Here is a 20,251-nt window from a genome sequence, read left to right on the forward strand (position 1 = left end):
TAGAAGTTCTATTGGAAGTATCCTGACTAGTTGTCTGGTAAGACAATTTAATTACACAGAACCTAAGAAGCTGCAGAGTGATTTGTGGTCTCTGCACAAGATGTCATGGTACATCCTGCCTGCTTTTGGTAGTATCTACCTGCGGTGCAGACTGAAGAACACAACATCAGTCATCAGAAATCTCCGCCATCAGGACATGCCATCTTTATGCAGCTACCAATGGGCAGAAGGTACAGAAAACAAAGTCCCTCACCACCAGGTTCAGGAATAGCTACTGTACTTCCCTTTAACCCTTTGCTTGTTGAGCAAAACCTTAATCAATACAGTTTAGCCACACTATGACCAATTTGACCTTGCATTAAAATGGACTTTGATTTTTGTTGTTTTATTTGTGCTTTCTTGTAAAAATTGTGTATAATTTATAATTAATGTTTTTGTAAATTCTGCTTATATCATATATTGCTATGTGCCTGCGATGCTGTTGTAATTAAGTTTTTCATTGCACCTGTGCAGACTTGTACATAGCAATTAGACTCAACTTTGACTTTGATGGAGATGTTTGATAAAAGGTCTGTACTGCACAAGACCAGAGGAGTCTTGTGCTATAGATCAGGTTTTGCAAATTGCTAAAAGATTGTTACAAATTTCACTAAGACAGATGTGAATAGAACTAGAGGACATACATAGATTTATGCTTAGGGGTAAGAGGTTTAATTTTCATGTTGCATACTATGGTAAAGAAAAACAAAGTTTAATTAAGCTTATTACATAGATTGAATATGGTGCCGCTAATAGAGATGTTATGAATTGTTGAAAGGAATGGTAAGTTGCAGCTAAGACCTTGACTTAAGGATTTGTAAAAGTTAGTTTACATTTGTGGTTCCTAATACACCTGTATTTCAGGTTGATACTACCATTGCAGAAGAGACCCGCAAGGCTGTCAGTGAAGAGGAAGCAAAGGCGTCAGAAAAGGCAAATATAGCCCAGGCTATTGCTGATGATGCTCAGAAGGATTTAGATGAGGCATTGCCTGCTTTGGATGAAGCTTTAGCCAGCCTGAAATCCCTGAATAAAAATGATGTAACTGAGGTAAATTCCTGACTTAGCTTTCAAATTATTTCTGGTTTCTAATGAAATCTTGTCACATAAAACACATTGACATTCAATAATGCTCCTTTTAAAACAAATTCCCCTTTTATATACTGTCATTATGGTTATTTCTAACTTGTAGTACCTATAGCATTGTAAGAAAATGACATGGTTACTTTCCATCAAATTTTCCCTCACCATGGAGCCATATGTTTAATACTGAGATGAAGGAACAGAACACAGGACTAATAGTGATGTGCTGCTTCAAACTCCTTGTGGCAGTAACTTGATTCCAATTTGTAAAACATAGACATTTTCTGCTTGAATACTTAAGATAAATTATATAAGTAATCTACTAAATATGGCTTTTCTTGCAGTTATTCTCTAAATTCATCACGTTCCTTCTCCCTCACCAATTTGATGTTATTTACGCACTCAAAATACATCTGGTCTCTCAGAGTACGATACATTTATACTGTAGAACACTGATGCAGTATTTCTAATCTAGGATAGTTGCTGGTTCCTTAAGGTTGTCATAGCCAAGGGTGGTGGTGGAGGTGAGCTCCCATTATCTATTAAATACTCCCAATGGTATACATCTCAAATAGACTCTGGCTACCAGGTCCACTCATGGCCTTCACATGTGGCTTAGCCACTAAGCCTAGTGGAACCATTTCTACTGACAGGAGTAAGGGGAAAGGTGGGTTACTGGCACCTTAAAGCCAGTCAGTTCAGGCAGATGGGGCTCATCAGCCATGTGGCAGTTCAGCTAGGAGAAGAAAAACTCTAATCTCAAACCTCTGCTGCCTTGCGGCTATACTACCTCATAGGGAAGGTTTCATGAGTAACTCTGAGGAAAAATCAGAGCTGGAGTCCTTGAGGCAGTCCTATGTTGAGTTCGACACTGACTGGCAACTCCTGCGATGCCACTGGTGCCAAACTATATTGGTCTCTGCTGTTCCTTTGGATTCATCTGTTGTGTGGAGTTGGCAGAGCCTGCTGCTTGCTCTCCATATCGTAATGGCTCGGACTGCATACTGGCTTGCCTATTATATAGATAGCTAGGATACAATATCCATGGTCGACCCATACCAACAGGGGGCCTCATGGGATAGCTGTTTATCCTCCATATGTCTGTATGTTTTAGAATTGCAGAATGGGTGGTTAGATATCCAGCTCTTCCACTAAAAGGTGTTTGGAGATATATTTAATTGATTTCACTGTCTTGTTTTGTGTGGACTGTTTTAATTCAACAATACAGTAAATTCATTGATAGACAGTGATTCATGATATATTAGCTTTTTAGTTCATTGTCACAATGACTTTTAGCACAGTTACAGATGTTTTCCATGTTCTACATGGAGTCTTTTATTGCAGGCTTTGGCAATTGCAAACCCTTAAATATACATATAGAAATTAATAATTGTAGAAAATAGACATAACTTTGATGTGAAATAAGGTCTATTTGTCCAGCAAATGGAAATAGAAATAGCATATTAGATAGCATTTTTTCTATGAAGTACATTCATAGTAGCATGATTAGCCTTAATTGTTTCAAATAAACAATTAATTAGAAATACAAGAAGGGTTACATGAATGGATCTAATGTACCAAATACTTTATAATGATTTTTTTTACAATATATTATTCCCCCACCATCTGATCTGGAGATAAGGTTAATAAAATTATTTGTAAGTGTATGATCTTGATGACAATTGCTCCATTTGGAGTTACGAATGATAATATCTTTATTTTACAAATTTGATGGCAGCTTCCTAAAACTTATTTTCTATTGTAACACTGATAAAAAGGCCTTACAGATTATGTACAGTTTTAAGTAATTTACATTTTCAAAATTACTGGAATTTATTGCTCTATTTATCATTAATAATGTGAAATTGTATCATTGTGACTCATAGCAAATGATAACATTTATATCATGTTAACGATGGTATTCTGGTTACTTACCGAATGATTAAATGTAATTACTTGGAATTAAATCCAGCATAGACTGATCTGTCAAAATCCCATGTATCCTGCCAGCTGAAGTACAGTCTCAATTCAGTTCTTTATGGGAGTAAGTCTATCGTTCAAACAAAAATTCCTGATAATCTCACTCAAATTGACCTCATGGCTGGTGACAGAATTGGAAAAACATAATACAGCAATGGTGCAATCAGATTTGAGAATAGAGATGCGAAAAGTTATAGTGTAGAAACAGGTTCCCTCGGCAATTGTTATTCATTCTGTTGGCATTGGCATGCAAAGCATTGCAATTCCAAACACTTACATCTTTTATCTTGATTAAAACAGTAAATAAATTGGTAAGCTGATTTTAATAAAACTGGCAAGTGAAAATAATTTTGTCTTCTGCATATAGGTACGAGGCATGCAACGCCCTCCCCTTGGTGTCAAACTGGTGATTGAAGCAGTGTGTATTATGAAGGGAATTAAGCCAAAAAAAATCGCAGGAGAAAAACCAGGGAGTAAAATTGATGACTATTGGGAACCAGGAAAAGGACTTTTACAGGATCCAGCCAAATTCCTGGACAGTTTATTTAAATATGACAAGGTATTGCTTGCATCAAACTTATTGCAGTTAATGTTGCTTCCTTTCTCACAAGTTTGGCTTGAGCACCAACCTGATAAAAAATAAGCTAGAAATTGTACCATCCTTAAATTCAAGCAAAAAGTGATGCTGATTTGGAAGTCCAGGCAATTAATAATAGCCTAAAAAACCTGAATTCACACCCTCTGCATGAAGACATTTGCCTTGATTTAATCCTAAATTTGCTCAGACATACACTGAGTCTATGTTCATGGTCTTCTGCTGCTATAGACCACCACTTCAGGGTTCGATGTGTTGAGTGTTCAGACTGGCTCTTCTGCACACTATATTGTAACATATACAGTAATTATTTGAGTTACTGTCACCTTCCTGTCAGTTTGAACTAGTCTGACCATTCTCCTCAGACCTCCATCATTAACAAGGCATTTTCACCCACAGAACTGCTGCTCACTGGATGTTGTATGTTTTTCACACCATTCTCTGTGAGCACTAGAGACTGTTGTCCATGAAAATCCCATGAGATCTCTGAGCACTTTCTGAGATAGTCAAACCACTCCGTCTGGCACCAATAATCATTCCACAGTCAAAGTCACTTAGATCATATTTCTTCCCCATTCTGATGTTTGGTCTGAAGAACAACTGAACCTCTTGACCATGTCTGCATGCTTTTATGCATTGAGTTGATGCCACATGATTGGTTGATTAGATACTGCATTAATAAGCAGGTATACATGTGTACCTAAAAAAGTGGCCACTGAGTATATCGTAACCATTATTTTGAAAACATGACTCCTGGCTTTAGATTCCTCAATAAGGCAATGTATCAATCCAGTTGAACCTTCAAAGAATTTGTTACGTTTCAATGAGGTCACCCCCCCCCCCCCCCCAATCAGGGTCAAATGTGGTGGATGAGCAGCTGGTCCATATCAACAATTCCTGGTTATGCGAGCACTGATGCCAAGCAGACAGTCTCTGAAGTGCATTGATAATGACTGGGGTAAAGAAACTGCCCAGAAGAAGACAATGGCAAACCACTTATGTAGAAAAATTTTCCAAGAACAATCATGTACATTGAAAGACCATGATCGTCCACATCATACAACACGGCACATAAATCCACACGGCCTGACAAGGTGTTTTCTCTGACCTTGTGGGGGTTAGTGCAAAAATTGTACAAGCCCTAGCAAAGATACTTAAAATGGCCTTAGCCATGGTCAGGTGCCGGAGGACTGGAAGATAGCTAAATTGTTCTGTTGTTCAAGAAAAGCTCTAAAAACAATCTGGGAAATTATAGGCTGTTGAGCCTGAAGTCAGTAGTGTTAAGTTATTGGAAGGTATTCTAAGAGACCGGATACATAAGTATTTGGTTAGATGGGGACTGATTAGGGATCATCATCATGGCTTTGTGAGAAGTAGGTTATATCTAACTAATCTTGGAGAGCTTTTCAAGGAAGTTACCAGGAAAGCTGATGAATAAAAGGTAGTGGATGTTATCTACGTACACTTTAGCAAGGCCTTAGACAAGGCCCTGAATGGCAGTTTGGTCAAGAAGGTTAAGTTGGGGACGTCACGTGATGACGTAGGATTGAGACGCTGGAACCCAGCTCTCCCGTAAAAAGTTAATAAATTAATGTTTAAATGAAGAAAAGTTAGTCAATACTTTCTAAAAGTTACTTATAAACTACTCCGGATTGTGTCAAACTATGCCTCGAGGAAAGAAGATGATGAAAACTAATACCGGGAAGACTACGCAAGTTGGAACAGGAACAAGGCCCACGTCTACCGAGGAACCGCGGTCTCAGGTACATTATACCACCGGCGATACAGAACGGGAAACTGCAGCAACATCGGCCATTTCTAAAGGACAAGACCATCGTGAACTGCGCAAACGCGAAGGATGGAGCATGCGCAAACGGGAGCAACAAGAACTACAAAGCCCAGCTACCACTGCAACTGAAAGTGATAGCGAATCGGAGGGAGAGTCAGATCTTTCAGAAAGATCAGACGAAGAGGGAGATAAAAGTTCTTTTGGAAATATAGAAAAGACTTTGAGGCAAATAATGCATAAATTAGACACATTAAAAGTAATCAAAAAGTACTCCAAAAAAATGACAAATATGGAGATTATGCTTGATAAAATGACAAAGAGACAGGAAAAAATGGAAAAGAAAATTATGGACTTGGAAATTAAAACGGAAGACATGGTTGAAAGAATGGACAAAATGGAAAATGAAAATACTGCTTGGACATCAGAAAGAAAACAAGTTATGGAAAAAATTGATAAGCTTGAAAATTTCAGTAGACGAAATAATATTAAAATTGTTGGACTTAAAGAAGATATAGAAGGAGAAGATCCAATAATTTTTTTTCAAAAATGGATCCCTGAAAAATTGGAAATGGAAAGAGAAACTCCAATCGAGATTGAAAGGGCTCATAGATCCTTAAGGTCAAGACCTCGAGCTGATCAAAACCCACGATCAATTTTGATAAAATGCTTAAGATACCAAGACAAAGAAAAGATCCTGAAGGCAGCTGCCCAAAGTGCCAAAAATAGAAACGGGCCATTGATGATAGAAGAGAAACCAGTTCTTTTTTATCCTGATATAAGTTACAACCTGTTGAAGAGAAAGAAGGAATTTAACCCAGTGAAAAAAGCCTTATGGGAAAAGGGTTATAAATTTACAGTGTGTCATCCAGCAACACTGATAATTTTTTTGGAGGAGGGAAAAAATTTTTTTTCCGATTATCGAAAAGCGGAGGAGTTCGTACAAAAACTTTAATCTATTGGCTAATTACACATAGAGGCTTCCAAACGTAATGGATTAAAGATGAAGATAGAGTCAATGAACAGAAGTGATGGACATTTATGGATATTATAGAAGAGAAAAGCAAAATTTTAGAAATACTAAATGAGAATAGTATTTTTTTTCTCTTCTTATACATATACTTTTTTATGTTGCAGGGGGCTGGGGAGCTTTGGATCGGTTACTACGGGATTCACGTGTGTAATCATGGCGGTTTCCATGACCCGTACAACAGAGGGGGGTAATGTTGTGGTTTTTTTCCACAACATTAGTAGGGGGGTATTTTGTTTTTTTCTTTATATTCTATTTTTCTTCTATCTTTTTGCCTGGATGATTGGTGGGGACACACATAGCAACATGGAGATTTTTATAAAGATTTCCCAGGATACCACGAAAGTTGAAAGATTAGGTATTATTACAGATTGGAGTAATATAATTAAAAAATAATAATGACTAATCTACTGAATTTTTTAAGTTTTAATGTTAATGGGCTTAATGGGCCAGTAAAAAGAAAAAGAATTTTAACATATATTAAAAAAATGAAAACAGATATAGCCTTTTTACAAGAAACTCATTTAACAGACATAGAACATCAGAAATTAAAAAGAGACTGGGTGGGAAATGTTATTGCAGCTTCATTTAATTCAAAGGCGAGAGGAGTTGCAATTTTGGTTAACAAAAATTTACCAATTAAAATACAAAATGTATTAATTGATTCGGCGGGGAGATATCTAATTATACACTGTCAAATTTTTTCAGAACTATGGACCCTTATGAACATTTATGCACCAAATGAAAATGATGTAAAATTCATACAGGAGGTCTTTTTGAATTTGGCTAACGCACATGATAAAATATTAATAGGTGGAGATTTTAATTTTTGTCTAGACCCAGTTTTAGATAGATCAACAAAGGTTGTTACAAAATCAAAAGCAGTAAAATTAACTCTATCATTGATGAAAGACTTAAATTTGATTGATATATGGAGAAGAATTAATCCAAAAGAAAGAGATTATTCATTTTATTCAAATAGACATAAAACATATTCAAGGATAGATTTTTTCCTATTATCAACGAATATTCAAGATAGAGTGAAAAATGTGGAATATAAAGCAAGAATATTGTCAGACCATTCTCTAATAATGACAATGATAATGATAGATAAAGAGGAATCAATTTATAGGTGGAGATTTAATTCAATATTATTAAAACGTCAAGATTTTTGTGATTTTATGAAAAAACAGATTCAGTTCTTTTTAGATATAAATTCACATTCAGTTGATGATAAATTTATAGTGTGGGAAGCAATGAAGGCATACTTGAGAGGTCAGATAATAAGTTATACTTCTAAAACCAAAGAAATATGACAGAAGAAAAACGAAGACAACTTATTAACAAGAAGTTACAATATAATACGCTCCAAACATATCGAACAGAAAAAGCAATTATGAGAACTAAACAAAGATATTATGAACTAGGTGAAAGATCACATAAGGTTCTTGCATGGCAGTTAAAAACAGATCAGACTTCTAAAACAATAAATGCAATTCGAACAAGAGTAAATAAAATTACTTATAAACCTTTAGAAATTAATGAAGCTTTTAAGAATTTTTATTCTGAGTTGTATAAATCAGAATCACAAAATGACAATGCCAAGATAGAAAGGTTTTTATCACAAATAACTCTTCCAAAATTAAATACGGAATAACAGAAGGGATTAGATATGCCTTTTACATTGAAAGAGGTTGAAGAAGCCCTAGGATCACTTCAAAGTAATAAATCTCCAGGAGAAGATGGTTTTCCGTCTGAATTCTATAAAAAGTTTAAAGATTTATTAATTCCTCCTTTTATGGAGTTAATACACCAAGCGGAAAGAACGCATAAACTTCCAGAATCTTTTTCGACAGCTATTTTAATAGTATTGCCAAAAAAAGATAGAGATCTTTTAAAGCCATCATCATATAGACCTATTCCTTTATTAAACACTGATTATAAAATAATAGCAAAAATCTTATGTAATAAATTATCTAAATGCTTACCAAAATTAGTACATATGGATCAAACAGGATTTATTAAAAATAGACAATCAGCAGATAATGTAACTCGCTTATTTAGTATAATTCATTTAGCGCAGAAGAGGGAGGAAATGAGCGTGGCAGTTGCTTTAGATGCAGAAAAAGCATTTGATAGATTGGAATGGGATTTTTTATTTAAGGTATTGGAAAAATATGGATTAGGAGTATCTTTTATAAAATGGATTAAAACCTTAAATACTAATCCCAAAGCTAAAGTAGTGACAAATGGTCAAATTTCAACACCATTTCAGTTAACAAGGTCAACTAGGCAAGATTGTCCATTATCACCTGCTTTATTTGTGTTGGCGATAGAGCCATTAGCTGAATTGATTAGAATGGACCCAGATATTAAGGGTTTTAGAGTTAATCAGGAAGAATACAAGATTAACTTATTTGCTGATGATGTTCTGCTTTATCTAACAAACCCATTGCACTCGTTGCGTAAATTATCCTATAGATTTGAAGAATATGGGAAAATATCAGGTTATAAAATAAATTGGGATAAAAGTGAAATTTTACCTCTTACTAAAGGAGATTATAATCAATGTCAATTAATAACCCAATTTAGATGGCCGGCAAATGGTATAAAATATTTAGGTATAAGAGTTGATAATGACATAAAGAACTTATACAAATTAAATTATTTACCACTATTGAAAAAAATTCAAGAAGATCTTGATAAATGGTATTACCAATAACATTAGTAGGTAGAGTAAATGCCATAAAAATGAATATATTCCCTAGATTACAATACTTATTTCAATCACTACCAATACAATTACCCCAGAAGTTTTTTCAAGAGCTGAATAAATATGTGAGGAAGTTTCTTTGGAAAGGTAAAATGTCAAGAATATCGTTGGAAAAATTGACATGGAAATTTGAGCTCGGAGGGTTACAACTTCCAAATTTTAAGAATTATTATAAAGCAAACCAACTTAGATTTATTGCATCTTTTTTTGAGAAAGATAAACCGGCATGGATCAGAATAGAACTAGATAAAATAGGAGAAAACACACCAGAAGACTTTATATATAAATGGGAATCTAAATGGATACGGGAAAAGAAAGAATCTCCTATATTAAAACATTTGATTGATTTATGGAATAAGATAAATGTTGACGATGAGACAAAGAAATCCTTATTAGCAAAGAGATCTTTAATTCAATATAGACTTATTCCTTTTACAATGGATAATCAACTTTTATATAATTGGTTTCAAAAAGGGATTAGATATTTAGGAGATTGTTTTGAAGGAGGTATATTAATGTCATTCGATCAATTAAAGAATAAATATAAAGTATCAAACAACACTCTTTTTTGTTACTTTCAACTAAGGGCTTATTTAAGAGAAAAGTTAGGTCAAACAATGTTATTACCGAAACCCAATGAAATAGAAACTTTAATTCAAAAAGGAAAGACTAAAAAATTTATCTCTTGTATGTATAATTTGATTCAAAAACAGGCAATTAAACAAGGAGTCCATAAGTCAAGACAAAAATGGGAAAGTGATTTGAATATTAAAATTGAAGAAAAAAATTGGTCAAGACTATGTCTTGAGAGTATGACAAATACAATAAACATCCGATTAAGATTAGTGCAATACAATTTTTTACATCAACTATATATTACACCACAAAAAATAAATAAATTGAACCCAAATTTATCTGATCAGTGTTTCCGATGTAACCAAGAAATTGGTACTTTTTTACATTCTACTTGGTCTTGTTCTAAAATTCAACCTTTTTGAACAAATTTAAGAGTTTTATTGGAACAACTTATTGGAATACAACTTGCACATAATCCAATATTATTTTTACTAGGGACAAAACCGATATCCAAATTGAATAAACATCAGAAAGAATTTATAAAAATTGCATTGGCAGTAGCCAAAAAAGCTATTGCAGTTACTTGGAAATCGGATACATATTTAAGTATAGATTGTTGGAAGAAAGAAATTTATGGCTGTATTCCACTTGAAAAAATTACTTATAATTTAAGAGATAAATATGAAACATTTTTGAAAATTTGGCGCCCTTATTTACAAAAGACAGGATTAAATATATAGGCGCTCCAAAGATGAAATAATTGGTTACTTGGGGAAAGAAATAAATATATATACTAAAGTTATTACGAACTCCGTGGAGCATGTGGGGATCTTCTAATATCCAGGCATTCCTTTTTTTTTCTTTCTTTCTTTTTTCTTTCAATAGGGATGTTAGGGGGGAGGGGTTAAGGGGAGGGGGGATGGGTAACACATATTTTCTTTTTCACACACTTTTATTCTGTAACTATTTGAAAACACAATTAAAAAAAAGTTTTTAAAAAAAGAAAGAAAGAAGGTTAAGTTGCCTGACATTCAGGATAAGGTGGTAAATTGGATTAGACATTAGCTTCACAGGAGAAACTAGCAAGTGGCAGTAGCTGGTTGCCTGTCTGACTGGAGATCTGTGACTCGTGCTGTACTGCAAGGATCAATGCTGGATCCATTGTTGTGTCTCCTATATCAACAATCTGGGTAATAGTATGGTAAACTAGATCAGCAAATTTGTGGATAACACCAAAATTGGGACCTAGTGGACAGCGAGGAAGCTTTCAGTGGGATCTGGACCAGCTGGAAAAATGAGCTGAAAAATGTCAGATAGAATTTAATGATAGATAGATAGATAGATAGATAGATAGATAGATAGATACTTTATTCATCCCCATGGGGAAATTCAACTTTTTTCCAATGTCCCATACACTTGTAGCAAAACTAATTACATACAATACTTAACTCAGTAAAAAATATGATATGCATCTAAATCACTATCTCAAAAAGCATTAATAATAGCTTTTAAAAAGTTCTTAAGTCCTGGCGGTTGAATTGTAAAGCCCAATGGCATTGGGGAGTATTGACCTCTTCATCCTGTCTGAGGAGCATTGCTTTGATAGTAACCTGTCGCTGAAACTGCTTCTCTGTCTCTGGATGGTGCTATGTAGAGGATGTTCAGAGTTTTCCATAATTGACCGTAACCTACTCAGCGCCCTTCACTCAGCTACCGATGTTAAACTCTCCAGTACTCTGCCCACGACAGAGCCCGCCTTCCTTACCAGCTTATTAAGACGTGAGGCGTCCCTCTTCTTAATGCTTCCTCCCCAACACGCCACCACAAAGAAGAGGGCGCTCTCCACAACTGACCTATAGAACATCTTCAGCATCTCACCACAGACATTGAATGACGCCAACCTTCTAAGGAAGTACAGTCGACTCTGTGCCTTCCTGCACAAGGCATCTGTGTTGGCAGTCCAGTCTAGCTTCTCGGGTAATGCAGACAAATGTAAGGTATTGTGGTTTTGGAAGATAAGCAAGGGTCAGATTTACATGGTGAGTGGTAAAGCACTAAGAAGAACTCTACAACAGAGGGATCTGGGAATAGAAATCCATAATTCCTTGAAAGTGGCATTACAGGTAGATAGGTTTGTAAAGAGAGCTTTTGGGATGTTGGCACGCATGAATAAAAGTACTGAGTACAGGAGTTGGGGTATTATGATAAAGTTGTATAAAACATTGGTGAAGCCTAATTCGGAGTATTGTGAGCAGTTATAGTCACCTTTTTATAAGAAAATATATCAATAAGATTGAAAGAGTGCAGAGAAAATTACAAGGATGTTGCCAGGACTTGAGGACCTGAGTAATAGGGAAAGATTGAATAGGTTAGGACTTTAATCCCTGGAGAATAGAAGAATGAAAGGAGATTTCAAAGTGGTATACAAGATTATGAGGGGTACAGATGGGGTAATTGCAAGCAGGCTTATTTCACTGAGGTTGGGTGAGACTAGAACCAGAGGTTAAGTGAAAGTGGCAGCGAAAGTGGTGGATTCAACATTTAAGAGAAATTTGAATAAGTACATGGATGGGAGGGTATGGTCTGGGTACAGGTTGACAGGACTAGGCAACATAATAGTTTGACACAGACTAGATGGGCCGAAGTGCCTGTTTTGGTGCTGTAGTGCTCTAGGACTCTATGCTTGCAGCTTTGTTTCTCTGCCTCCTGATTCTGCTCACGAGCTCTCAAATCCCCACTCAAGTTAGTTTAATCCCTCCCCAAAAATACTGGCAACCTCACCGCCTCCTCCTTCATGAGAATAATGGTCCCAGTCCTGTTAACATGTAACCCATTTGACATGCACTGGTCCTACCTCTCCTCGGAATGATGCAAAAAAATTTCAAGAATCTAAAGTATTTCCTCCTCCACTATCTTTCCAATCATTCATTCACAGCCTTTGTACTCCGTATTTGTTAGCAGGTGGCTCTGGGAGTATCCCTGAAATCACTACTGCTGAGGCCCAACTTTATAACCTCTTCTTAGAACCTGTGGGATTTTATCCAGGACTACCCAGGACAGCAAAGATGCATACATCATCTACAGGATGATGTAGATGGCTCTTTATCATCTACAGCTTGGCATTGAACACTAACATCAACCTCAAAAAGAATTAAAAAGCTTCAAGACCTTTGGCCTCAATTCCTTCTTGTGGAATTGTATCATTGCTTTCCTCACTTGCAGAACCAAGTCAGTTCAGATTGGCAATAATATCTCCTTTACAATTTCCATCAGCGCAGATGCACCACAAGGCTGTGTGCTTAGCCCCTTGTTCTACTCGCTTTATGCTTGTAACTGCGTGACTAAGCATAGCTCCGATACCATATTCAAGTTTGCTAATGACACCACTGTTGTAGGCCGAATCAAAGGTTGTGATGAATCAGCATATAGGAGGGAGTATAATGCCATTAGCAACTTTGTCATGAAGTTCTGCCATTTAAAAATGTGCACAATCACAACACTAACCTTTCACATTTCTTCCCACTTTTCAGGACAACATTCCCGATTCTGTAATCAAAGCAATCCAACCATACATTGGCAGTGAGGAATTTATGCCTGCTTCTATCGCCAAGATTTCAAAAGCATGCACTTCGATTTGTCAATGGGTTCGGGCCATGCACAAATATCATTTCATCGCCAAAGCTGTGGAACCTAAAAGGGTATGTACTGTCTCTTGTTACCATTCAATTTTCTTTTAAAGGTATTTCAGACAAGCTTGATTAGAAACTAACAGAAAATTATTTATTTCCTTTTTTTCTCCTTTTCCCAGTTATTTTCTTCTTTACCTGAAAACAGTATTCACTAAATGAGATGGAAATTTTGTAAAAAACTGTTGTTTAATGACATCTTGCCCAAAAGTGTGCAAGTAGATAGTCAGATATTAGTTGATTTGATGTTTTTATTGTTGTCTAGTTTTTCACATTCAGTGCTTCTCAATGGTAATCAAGAGAGAAAATGTCACCCAATTTTTTTCTCTTTATCGAGCCTAATCTAGAATAATTGAGTACAGTTGCAGCACTCCAAGTGAAAGCAGATAATGGAAGATATACTGATCCCTATATGGTGCAGTACAGCCGGCTAGTGGCGTAGTGGCATCAGACTTCAGGGCGAGAGGTCGCGAGTTCGAATCTGGCCGGCTCCCACGCTCTCCATCAGTGCCTGGGTTGAGTGTCGAGCTAGCAAATCGAAAAAAAAACCTGGAGAGGGATGGGCTCTGCCAGGTTTTAAATGACATGCCGTACGATGAGCAATCACCAAAAAGATCGGTGCAAAAATGTCATGACGATGCCCCGATGACTCCACAAGGAGTTAAAGGCGCGCGTGCGTGCGCGCACACACACACACACACACGCACACACACACGCACACACACACACACACACATCCATAATTTTTAAAATGGTGCAGTAACACAGTGAGCTGTGCATTTCCTAATTGGCCTACTGGATAACTATAATGAAGATGTTGATTATGTATTGTTTATTCCTCTTCATAGATGCTGCCTGATCTTCTGAGCTACTCCAGCATTTTGTGCGTGTTGCTAAGAATAAAGAAGTGTTCATAGTGCACTGTTGATCATGGAGATCATTACAATATTACTCAGGGAAGATGTCCTGCAAGGTTAAAAGTTTATATATAAAGAATAAGAAAGAGATGATCATTTTGAGGTTATAAGAACAGCCTTCCAATTCTCAAGTATGTAGACATATCACAGAGGAGTGTAAGAGGAAACACGAGGTAATCTGCAGATGCTGGAAATTCAAACAACAACACACACAAAATGCTGGTGGAACACAGCAGGCCAGGCAGCATCTATAGGGAGAAGCACTGTCGACGTTTCGGGCTGAGACCCTTCGTCGGGACTAACCGAAAGGAAAGATAGTAAAAGATTTGAAATTTCAAAAAACCAGAGAAAGTGGATTTAAGTAGTATTTATACAGAGCAACAGTCTACATCGGGTCTCATCAATGTAGAAGAGACCACATCAGGGGCACTGTATCCTGAAGACAACCCCGGCAGACTTGCAGATGAAATGTTGTTTCTTCTGGAAGGACTGTCTGTGGTCCTGAATGGTGGTGATGGAAGAGGTGCAGGGGTAGGTATAGTGTTTGTTCTGCTTGCAGGGATGAGACCCGGGAGGGAGTTCAGTGGTGTTGGTTGGAGGGGGTAGGGTGGGGTAAATAGTAGACAAGCAAGGCATATAGCGAGTGATCCCTGTGGAAAGCAGAAAGTGGAAAGAGGAAAAAAATGTGCTTAACAGCAGGATCCCATTGAAGTTGGCAGAGGTTATGATGAATAATATGCTGGATGCTGGCTGAAGTAGATTAAGACCATCTGCTGGAGGGAAAACAATAAGTGGAAGGCAAAGCAAAATAGTAAGAGATCAAAGTCAGTATGTTCCCATAATGGTAGGAACTAAACAATGGTAAGATTAGGGAATCTTGGTTAACAAATATATTGAAGGTTTGATCAGGAAAAGAAGGAGGTGTATGTAATTTATGGGAAATTGGTATTGAATTTTGAGGCTTATAGGATATATGGGGAAGAAAGAAAATAGGAAGGCAAAAAGGGCTGTGAAATGCCTTTCACAAGAAGGATTGTAATCTTTTACAACATGTATATTCAGATTTTTATGATTATTTATTCTTATTTTAAGGGATTTTAATCTTTTACATGTATATTAAAAGTAAGAGGTTAACTGATGAAAGTTAGCTCCTCTTATGGACCAAAGGAATAAACTGTTGTGGAATGTTGGGGCATGAGCAAGGTCCTAAAAGAATACTTCTCATTGGTAGTCAGCAGGGGGAAGGACATGATAGCTGGGGAGTGAAGGGAGGGCAATGCTAGAGGAGGAAGGTTTTCAGATAGTGGAGTACAAAAGGGTGGATAATTCCACAAGGTCTAATGGAATCTATACCAGGATTCTAAAGGAGGCAGAGGGTGAGGTTACTGGGGTGGGGATCCAGTAGACATTTTTGCATCTTTGTTAGTCCCAGGTGAGGTACCAGAAGAGTTGAGGGTGACCAATGACTATCCCTTTATTCAAAGAGGGCAGTAAGCATTAGCCTGGAAACTACAGGCTGGTGAGCCTTACATCAGTGATATGGAAGATATGGAAGAAGAGTTTGAGTAACAAGATTTAAGTTCACTTAAAAAGATGGGGACTGATTAGTTTGGTTTTGTGTTAGCATGGTTTTGGGCAAAGTAGTTCATGCCTCATGAATCTGGCTAAGAATTTTGTATATATGTATGTATATAACAGATGAAAATGGAGGTGGTCTAGTAAGTTTGCAGATGAAATTAAAATTAGTGGAGCCATAGTGCAGTAGGCAGCATGACAGAATCAACTGGAGAGTTGTCAGATGGAATTTAATTCAGACGAGTGTAAGATAATGCACTTTGGAAAGCAATTCCTGGTAGGACGTACACGGTAAATTTCAGGAACCTCAGGAGTACTGATGTACAGAGAGACCTTAGGATGCAAGTCTATAGCTTGCTGAATGTGGAAACACAGGTAGATTGGATAATGAAGAAGACAATTGATATGCTTGCTTTCATAGGTCTGGGTACGGAATATAAATGTCGGGGTGTTGTCTGGCAGATCTTCAAAACATTGGTTAGATTGTACTTGGAGTATTTATGTACAGTTCTGGTTGTCACATTATGGAAAGGAGGTGATAGCAATAGAAAGAGTACAGAGTTCAGAAGCCATTGCCTGAAATGGAGGGTAATAGTTATAAGGACAGATTGACTAGGCTAAGTTTATTCTCACTGGAAGTTTATTTTCACAGGAGACTGAAGGGTGACCTTACAGAGGTTTATAAAATTATGAAGGGCATAGATATGATAGATTGAATCTGTTCTCCAGGGCGGTAGAGTTGAGAACAAAAAGGTATATGTTTAAGGTTTGAGTGAAGAAATTTAAAGAAGTTCTGAAGAGTGTTTGTCACACAGAGGGTGGTTGTTATTTGGAACAAACTGCCAAGGAAGTAGTAGAGTCATATACAACTATAATGGTTAAAAGTAATTAAGACAGGGAGTTGGATAGGAAAGACATAAAGGGATATGGGCCTTATGTAGGCAAATGGATTAACATAGCCAAGCATCATGGTTGGCATGAATGAGATGGGTTGTGTGTGGCATCCGTTAGTCCCATGAGTCCATGGATCTGCACCCTCTTCAGGTCACAGCCCTGGGCAAGGTTGTATAGAAGACTGGCAGTTGCCCATGCAGCGAGTCTCCCCTCTCCAAGCCACCGATGTTGTCCAAGGGAAGGGCAAGGACCGATACAGCTTGGCACCAGTGTCATCGCAGGAATTGCCAGAACAAGGTTGAAGCAACGTCGGACTGCCTTAGGGACTCCAGCTCCAGATTTGTCCTTAGGGTTTACTCCGGAAGCCTTTCCCATGAGTGGGTGTGGCTGCAAGGCAGCGGAGGTTTGAAATCAGAGTTTTCCCTCTCTTGGATGGACTGCCTTCCCAGGCTGATGAGCTCCATCTATCCAAAGAGATGGGTTAATGGGGTCTATTTCTATGCTCTATGTTTCTATGATTCTATAGGGGTCCTTTATGATAAAGGCACAGATTACTGATTTAAACAATTGTTTCACTAATAAGGCAAGGGAAAGTAATTTTGTAGGATTTTTTAATTATTTTCTATATGAAATGAGATTATACACATGCTTCATTTTACTAAATATGGAATTCTAAAGCATATTATGTCAGTAAAAGCTTTAGAATCAATTAATTTTCTTTTTATTAATACAGCAAGCCCTCCATGAAGCTCAGGAAGATCTGTCAGTAACTCAGAAGATCCTAGAAGGAGCAAAAAGGCGTCTGGAAGAAGTGGAACTTGGGATAGCTGCTCTTGAATCTAAGTACAAGGACTGTGTAGCAAAAAAGAATGAGCTTGGAAACAAATGTGAGCAGTGTGAGCAGAGGTTAATCAGAGCAGACAAGGTAACATCACACACACATCAAAACCTCAGTGACAGTATGTCTAAAAAAATAGCAAAGCTTCCTTGATACAGTTGACAGCATTAAACTCTCTCCTAATCTCACCCTCTGCTACCCTTTACTCTTCTTTCCTCTTACCCCATCTCTCTCTCTCTCCCCATCTCTCCCCTTTTTCCCTCTCTCCCTCTCTCTCTGCCCCCTCTCTACCTTCCCCCCCTCCAATCTTCCTCTCCAGCTCTCACCCCTATCCTCTATCTCATTCTCCCTGACCGCTCACCAGCCTCTTCACTGTTATATGCTCAATTTCTAGTCCAGCATCAAATTCTGGATGATACAGTTCCCAAAATTATTGTCAAATCTTCAGCTTGCTCTGGTTCAATTCTACTAGCATAGTGGTCGCCAACCTGTCGATCACAATCGACTAGTTGATCTTGGGGACTTTCCCAGTAGATCCCAAAAAAAAAGGAAAAAGAAATACACAAATACTGTTGAGAGACTGTTTCTGGGTTGTGGGGTTTTAGTTCCATTCTTTCTGCCCAGTGCGCATGCGTGTAGCTCCCCCCCCACCGCCCCCCACGCTACACAGTGTACTTCAGTGGTCCCCAACCACTGGGCCGAAGGAAACAATATGAGTCAGCTGCACCTTTCCTCATTCCCAGTCAGCCCACTGTTGAACTTGAACCCACGAGAAGTCATTACCCAAGCGCGTCAGGGATCAGTGGTTGGCCTCGGGTAACCGGCCGGTGGGGGTTGCCAATGCTACCGGCCCGGAGCACAGACAGACAGGCGCCGCCTCTGAACCTGTTTAGCACTCCAAATGTTCATGGGGAACCCGGTGCTAAAGTAATCTCAGATGACCTCATTCTGGCTCAGGGTTTCATAAGCAACAGAGCAGCTACCTCGCTGTGATCTACTGTAACTAACTTTTGTCGGCCGATAGATCCTACAAGGGGAGGGGGCGGGCACGTGTCCTAATGCACTCCTCGCTTGGTCGGTTGCTCTCTCTCCGGACTGTGACCACCGCGGCCCCGGTACGGGAACAGACGTACCTGGACAAGGCAGTGGGCGGGCGGGAGGCTGGAGCTCGGGCCCGGAGGCTGTCTAATAAGGCAATGAAGCCCTCAAAACTGTTTCAGTACCTTGAGTCCAAGCACCCTGCATTGAAAGACAAACCTGTTGAGCTTTTTTGCAGCAGAAAAAATGTGAGCAAACGGGACAGCAGCTGAGAGCCACGTCAACTAAATTGTGGAATAGACTGGACATAAGGAACCTGCTTCGAGTATCGCTGTATTCCCGTTGCGTTTAACACCCTCACCCCGTCGGCCGGTCTGCAAGAATATTGTCAATATTAAACCAGTCTGCGGTGCAAAAAAAGGGTGGTGACCCCTGGTGTTTATACATTATTTCTACTTCCGGGTTGTGGGGTTTTAATTCCGGTCTTTTCTGCCCAGTGTGCATGTGTGTAACTAATAGATTTGGAGTCGATCTTGCCTTTCAATAAGGCTGAGGTAGGGGATCTTGGGCTTAAAAAGGTTGGTGACCACTATTCTAGCAGATCAATTGGACCGATCTACTCAGGGCTTAGTTTCCTATAACACCTAACTCCTCCTCCTCAGCCTCAATATCAACCCTACTTCACCAGTGCAATTTCCACACATCAAAAGCATCAAAACATCCGGTCCTCTTTTGCTTGCTTGAAGTTTAATATTATAGACTTATCAAGCAAAATATCATCACTTGTGTCCAGGTGCAGAAATTGATGCTGTATGTTTATTCTTTGTTTATTCAAAGCTATTAAATGGACTGTCAGATGAGAAAATTCGCTGGCAGGAAACTGTCCAGAATCTGGACCAAATGATCAATAATGTAGCGGGGGATGTGCTGCTCGCTGGAGGGTACGTCGCATATCTGGGTCCTTTCACGGTGAGTATCAATCCCTTCAGTTCACTTCAGACCAAACACGTCTTTCATTCCAGTGTGTGTCAAAAATCTCAGAGTCATTTCTAACCCAACATATTGCATCAGGCATACAAACACAAGGTTCTGCAGAAGCTGGAACAGTTGATCTCGACAGACCGTTTATTCCTTTCCATAGATGCTGCCTTACCTGCAGAGTTCCTCCAGCACTTTCTGTGTGTTGCTTTCAATTTACAGCATCTACAGAATCTCGTTTGTTTAGAAGAATTACAAGATAGGAATCAAATTAGCGTGGGGATTAAATTCAACAACTGCTAGAACAAAATGGTAGTGATGGCATACTCCATAATCACTGTGTTCATAGCAATAAAGCTAAACTATCACCCCGACAAGATTAACCTCAAGCATATCCAGAAGTACACTAGCAACTCTTCTAAGTGAAAGTATTGCAGCTGCACATGCCAGACTTACCCCTCTG

General features: G+C 38.2%; 1 protein-coding gene across 1 annotated transcript in view; it reads left to right on the forward strand.

The window, feature by feature from the left end:
- The window catches only part of dnah1 (dynein, axonemal, heavy chain 1), a 367,482-nt gene that overhangs the window by 273,472 nt on the left and 73,759 nt on the right, over nucleotides 1–20,251 (forward strand). Inside the window, exons 54-58 of the mRNA XM_073072534.1 lie at nucleotides 904–1,089; nucleotides 3,470–3,661; nucleotides 13,393–13,560; nucleotides 17,668–17,859; nucleotides 19,648–19,779. Of these exons, the coding sequence (XP_072928635.1) occupies nucleotides 904–1,089; nucleotides 3,470–3,661; nucleotides 13,393–13,560; nucleotides 17,668–17,859; nucleotides 19,648–19,779 (870 nt within the window). The remainder of the gene's footprint in view (nucleotides 1–903; nucleotides 1,090–3,469; nucleotides 3,662–13,392; nucleotides 13,561–17,667; nucleotides 17,860–19,647; nucleotides 19,780–20,251) is intronic.

The sequence above is a fragment of the Hemitrygon akajei genome, chromosome 19 (genome assembly GCF_048418815.1).
Source record: "Hemitrygon akajei chromosome 19, sHemAka1.3, whole genome shotgun sequence".
Taxonomy (NCBI): domain Eukaryota; kingdom Metazoa; phylum Chordata; class Chondrichthyes; order Myliobatiformes; family Dasyatidae; genus Hemitrygon; species Hemitrygon akajei.